Source organism: Stylophora pistillata, chromosome 2 (genome assembly GCF_964205215.1).
Source record: "Stylophora pistillata chromosome 2, jaStyPist1.2, whole genome shotgun sequence".
Classification (NCBI taxonomy): domain Eukaryota; kingdom Metazoa; phylum Cnidaria; class Anthozoa; order Scleractinia; family Pocilloporidae; genus Stylophora; species Stylophora pistillata.
The window spans coordinates 38,006,598-38,012,597 of NC_142520.1; the positions used below are offsets into that span (position 1 = coordinate 38,006,598).

The 6,000-nt window shown below is 38.1% G+C and overlaps 1 protein-coding gene across 1 annotated transcript; it reads left to right on the plus strand.

Moving 5' to 3' along the window:
• The first annotated feature begins 3,075 nt into the window (after window positions 1-3,075).
• On the plus strand, window positions 3,076-5,761 carry LOC148739368 (uncharacterized). The gene is made up of 4 exons (XM_088751251.1): window positions 3,076-3,780; window positions 3,915-4,064; window positions 4,260-4,382; window positions 5,610-5,761. The coding sequence occupies exons 1-4, from the start codon at window positions 3,687-3,689 to the stop codon at window positions 5,744-5,746; spliced, it is 504 nt and encodes a 167-aa protein (XP_088607377.1). The 5' UTR covers window positions 3,076-3,686; the 3' UTR covers window positions 5,747-5,761.
• Window positions 5,762-6,000: the final 239 nt, after the last annotated feature.

Sequence of the window (6,000 nt, forward strand, 5' to 3'; positions counted from 1 at the left end):
AGCCTCAAAAACATCTCCAAAGAGGGAAAAGGTGCCATGAAAGGTATTCCTTTGACATTGCGTTTTGTTTTGAATCATTAATTGCACTACCAGGGGTTGATTCTAAAATGTTCACTGTGCTTTCTGCTCAACTCAGTGTACTCGAGATCCGTTTACGAACAAAAAGTGAATTCTGCTAAAATGCGTTCAGTCTCAGGCAAGACTTTTCATCTCGTTTGATACATGTGTCATTTTCGTAGATTTTTCGTTTTCATTTTTAACTGATTTTTCAACGAACTGACATGACTGGTAATATGACACATGGATTAATCTTCTATATTACTCCTTGATTCTTAATCATTTATCATTAATGTTTTAACAAGCAATTGGCTTGGTATATGGCGAGGAAGACAAAAGAAAAGGTAACACTTGAAAAGAGAAGAAAAATTTACAGTTTGCTTCGTTTTATCTCTCTTTCAAAGATCTCTGAACTGTAGAATATGTTTTTATTTCTACAAATGTTTCCTCGCGTGCTGAAGTGATTAGTTGCGTACTAGACATAAGATAGTGGAGTGTCAGGAGGTTACTTTCCTGAAAAAAAAAATTAAACTGCATTAAATGGTTGTTTTTAAACATGCAGCATCTTGAAGGAAGTAATAAAGATGTCAAAAAGTTTGATCCTTTGTCGATAAGCATTAGTGAACAACATTATTAAAGGCCAAGAAGGTCAGATATTTTTTTCATGGGATCACCTAGTTTTCAGGGGGGATGGGAGGAGAGGGGAAATCAGCCGTCGCAAATAAGACAAAAAAAGTATAAAAGTCGGGATCGATTATAGAAATGAATAAAGGCTGATAGTTTCGAAAGAAACTGTTTGGGGCTGCGTCTATGGGAGTAACGAAATAATCTGGATATATCAACAAAGTTGAAATGGTAAATTGGTCTCCGTGACGATTACAAAAGCTGACGTTTCGAGCGTTAGCCCTTCGTCGGAGCTCCGACGAAGGACTAACGCTCGAAACGTCAGCTTTTGTAATCGTTACGGTGGCCATTTTACCATTTCAACTTTGTTCATATATCCAGATTATTTCGATTATAGAAAATTGCTTTCCAACGAGGGGAGAGAAATGGAATATTTAGATTGCTACAGAGCTAAAGGGACAATCAGGTAAGTTCTATTAAAATTGGTGACCGTTCTCTGACAGGAACAAATTTTCGCGCGGTCATTAAAATTCATATTTGACAATTATTCACCGAAGTAGAGGTGCACAACTGTTATAGAATACACCGCACAGAAATAAAAAGAGAAATTTATTCTGTTTCTATATATTTACCGAAATGCTTGGAAATTAAACTCTTGACGGGCAAAAGCACTTACCTAGCCCTTCCGAACCAGCCTATCAGGGCCGCTAAAAGCGCCATTCGCGTGATTTTGTGGTATATACAAAAAGTTACAACTCTGATATCGGGATTTATCACCATCGATGTATTCATTATACTGTTGGAAGCATATCCATCCGCAAAATGGCGAAAATAAACTTAAATATCAAAGTCTGTAAGTAATTTTGTTAGCAAAAAGTACAATTCAAGGTCTGTGACGTTAAACACGTTAAGGTTGATCGCTAAAAATTCAAAAATGCAATTAATGCTCATTGATCAGCGATAGCCACAATTTTTACATTGATCAACAATGGCTTTTTTTTTTCTAAATGGGAAATAACAACGATATCAGGTCACCATCTTTCTTTCCCTCGTCAGCTCGCGTCGACAGAGTTCGCCGATCTTCAGTGGATTCTAGATCCAAACCAGATCAAATTACCATGGGGACAGTCAGAAATGAAATAAATAAAACCTTACACTCGCTGCGCCAACTATCATTCTGTCCACCGAAAGAACAAATATGTGCGCTGGGACCGCCGGGAATGCAAGGACCTAAAGGATTCCGTGGGAGAAGAGGAACCCGTGGAGCCCAGGGAAGAAAAGGGTCACGTGGTATCAGAGGAGAACCAGGATCGCACGGAAAACAAGGCAAGTCACATAAACCGATAATCGGGCGAGATCTCGCCCAAGTCATCATCAGATCATCGGTATGACCTACTAGATGCCTAATTTTGACTATCAATCGAAAGCTCGAAGTACCATTTACTGTTTCGTAAAAAGTCTAGATCAGTCATCACCTCTTATTCGTCAGCTTTCGAAACGAGTTGACCAAATGTAATATTGGAAATTGACACACACTGTCCGGGTCGGACATGGAAAACCCTCGTAACAACGAGAGAAATCAGTCTTTAAACGAACTCAACAATTTTACTTTTGCTTCAACATAACAAACCTTGAGCATGGATTACAAGCTGACTAGCTGTAATAACCTGTGGACGATGCAAAGCTAGAGTTCCCTAACGAAACAAAATTCTGATCACGAACGAGCTGAAAACAAAAAGGGAGAAACAATCTTAGCAAATTATTGAAACGAGGCAGTATTTAAAAAGCGGCGAGAAATCACAGTTCGAGCAAATTTTCTTTCACGAGCGCTTCACCACATGCGAATAAAAAGCCCGCTAGTTACCATCATGGTATTCCGTAATTACAAAAACCGGAACGGATAGGGACAACTGTTGCGGAATAGCCTCAACACACACTGAATTGATATTGAACTAGTTGTTATCCGTATAGGATGCTTTTGTTTTTACTTTTCCTTGAACGAAACAAAATAATTAATTGCTTTTCTCGATGTTTAAATTTATACAAAATGGCCAAATCGTCCTCAGATTTTCTACAATAAACTTGGGAATGGTTGAAAATGCATGAACTCCAACGGAAAGCTTTAGCAAAGATTTTTTTGTTATTTTTGTTTAGATGACGCTAACTAATGTTTAGAATATTCAAGTATAACCAGAAGGGACCGTAAAACCACATAAAAACGACCTGATCACAAAAGTGCGATAGATAAATCTCTGATGGTTGGTATCATTTCCAAGGAGCTGCTGGAACAAAAATGCCAACCACTTGTCTACCATTTAAAAGGTTTGGAGCTAACACTCAGAACTGGTGAAATGGTTTTCATTCCATAGTCGCTGAGGGTCAAGTTACCAAGCAGGCTAGGTCTAGATGTGCTTTCACCAAGCTTCAAACTGTTGTCACTTGTCCACCGACATCCAAGTGAGAAACTTTCATCTTGCCGAAAGGACCTCGAGACCCAAGCTGAATGACCTTGCTTGCAAATTCGATCTTCTTGGCTTTCACAACAACAATTTTTTTTCTCGAAATCATACAGCACTTAGCTTAGCAAAACAAAATAAGAATATAAAGACTGTCGAGCAAAGGTCGCCCATGAATAAGCACAAAGAATCTCCAGGAGGTACGAGATTCAAGAAATTAAACCCCCCACCGACTACAGTTAAAAGAAAAAAATCTTTACGACGAGAAATTAGGACCGCACAATTTCTTCTTGATTTTCTCATTTTAAGTAACACTTTGTTCAAAAATTCTGTTCTATAGTTCAGTAGCATATCACACGATGGGGATCTTAGCAACGTCATTGGTAAGTTGAAAATCTGAGCAACTCTCATGGAAGAAACAAGTAACCCAGAAGAGTTCTCAAGCGCTCTGTCTTCAAAAGATGGTCAGTGGCGGCTCCTCACCTCTGCAATGTCAAATGTGGACAAGAGATCACGTGCCAAGGCTATAACTACAATCGAAAATACCAAATGTGTGAACTAACTAATCGCACCAGGGAGGCGAGACCAGAGAATATTCTTTCAGTCCCAGGATGGTTTTACATTAGAAGACTGAACGGCATAGGTATGAAATCAAAATTTTATCTCTGTGTTTGGTTTGTATTTCTTGAATTATTCTCTATCCTCGGCGGATCCGGTTCCGTCTCACCTGAAAGAACTTATAATATAAAGAAACTAAAATATCTGCCTTTACTGCAGCTCCCTTATGCTCTATCCTTGAATTACCGGCGCTGACTTGTCAAGAAATAAAAGCAAGCGAAGGTAAATACACCATGGACGGAAAGTATTGGCTGGATCCAACTAGGAAAGGGAAGGCAGTACTTATTTACTGTGATATGGTTAACGAAGGTAGGTCCCATACGTTTTGTTTGAGTTATTGTAGTTAATGAATAGTTATCATCGACAGTATAATGAAAGTTTTATAAATTATACATGTACTATCATTATTATCACTATCGTAATATTTGGTTTGGACGAGTTCTATGGTGGATGCCTCTCGTAAGTTACTCTAACTTAGTCACTTCTTCTCTTTCTAAACTCTAGATATTGATGAATGTAAATATAAAATCAGCGTCTGCGTCGTGAATGCAGACTGTACGAACACTTATGGTTCTTACATCTTCACACGTAAAGTGGGATACACTGGCGATGGACACTCATGTTCAGGTAATTTTAAAGATGATCTAGTGGATGCTTTTCGAATAACTGCTTTAGGATTTTTTTTGTTTTTTGGTATATCGTCTCAAATCATTATACAGCATTACCCATGCATGTTTTCGTAAAGTTACCATGATGTTCGTCTGGCTTGTTTCAAAGCTGTTGTGTTGATAGATTAAAAAAAAAAAAAATCTTTGTGCTGAAATATACGAACAACAGATTGTATACTTGTACCTGTCACCACGGATTTACAGAAAATGGACGCAGCTATACGGGTACTAGATTCCTTCCTTTTTTAAACCCCTCATATTAGAGAGAAAAGTAATATCATCTTAGCAAGACTTGTTTTACCAGCATGCCTTAGAGAAAATAGCGACGGGTGTAGGCCTGAAGACAATGCCGACAATGACACATGTATATTAAATAAACATTGCGTGATAAAAAATCTTAATGACACAAATCATTGTATTAGTGGTGAAAAATCTCAACTGGTAGAGAGCAGACTAGATGATTACTAGTGGGTAAGAACTACGTATGTAAATTTCAACCTGGATATGCTGGAAATGGACAAAACTGTACAAGTGAAGTTAGTCTCATTGCAATCAAATCATGACCAGAATTTTCCAACATGACCCGTTGAATATAATGCCGCGCTATTCAGCTGCGTTACTAGAGAATTAGAAAATATATCACTCATGACCCGTTTAAGTTTAAGGAACCGTCAAGAACTCTTTGGTTTTGTTCCTGACTTGTAAATGAAACATTTTAATAACTGATGCATTGTTATTCTGATTTGAACTTGGTCAGTAAACAAAGAGCAGAATCAGTTTATACAAAGTTTGGTTCCAGGACCTTAAACCTTCCTTTTTGTTTAAATGCTTTCTCCGTGTAATGTTTTCTTTCGACAACTTTCTAATTAGATGTCGATGAATGCAAAGGCAGAAATAACCTCTGTGACGAAATTGCAAATTGCTCCAATAGTGTTGGGTCTTGTAGTTGCACCTGCGAAGATAGATTTACTGGAGATGGACACTCATGCTCAGGTAAAATGAAAACCTACAGTCGTCTCGAAGTACAATACTCAATTCGTTTCGCACGAAGGCAATGGATATTTTGAAAAACAAAACACAAAACAAAACAAAAAAAAAAACAAAACAGGGTTGCTTAACTTGATTCCTGCTCATCCACTTTATTTTTGTATCCAAAAAGCTACGTTGACATTCCTACTGCTTCCAGCTATCGATGAGTGCAGCAATGGAAGCCATGTTTGTGATATGAAAGCCAACTGCACCAACACTAAGGGCTCTCGTAACTGCACCTGCAAGAAAGGGTTCATTGGAGATGGGCAATCATACCAAGGTAATTCAAATTAACATCATATCCGACTCTACATAACAACTATCACCTTAGTAGCTGTTATTCCTTGGATTTTTTTAATGCTGTTCCATCTATGAGTTGAATCCTGTCTAATCCCTCGCACAAGCTCTATAGCTTACTACCTCCCAAGAATGAGTGCGAAGTCAATTTAAGGAGTCAGCACTCTTTTACTACACGGCGCCTCCACACCATTCGTACTCGAAATAGTTTTATCCATCACTATGTCCATAAAGCAATGACGTAATATTGT

Coding starts and splice junctions, on each gene's coding strand:
- LOC148739368 (XM_088751251.1), top strand. CDS start 3,687: ATGTGTGAACTAACTAATCGCACCAGGGAGGCGAGACCAGAGAATATT. Junction 3,781..3,914: donor TAGAAGACTGAACGGCATAG/GTATGAAATCAA, acceptor CCTTTACTGCAG/CTCCCTTATGCTCTATCCTT. Junction 4,065..4,259: donor CTGTGATATGGTTAACGAAG/GTAGGTCCCATA, acceptor TCTAAACTCTAG/ATATTGATGAATGTAAATAT.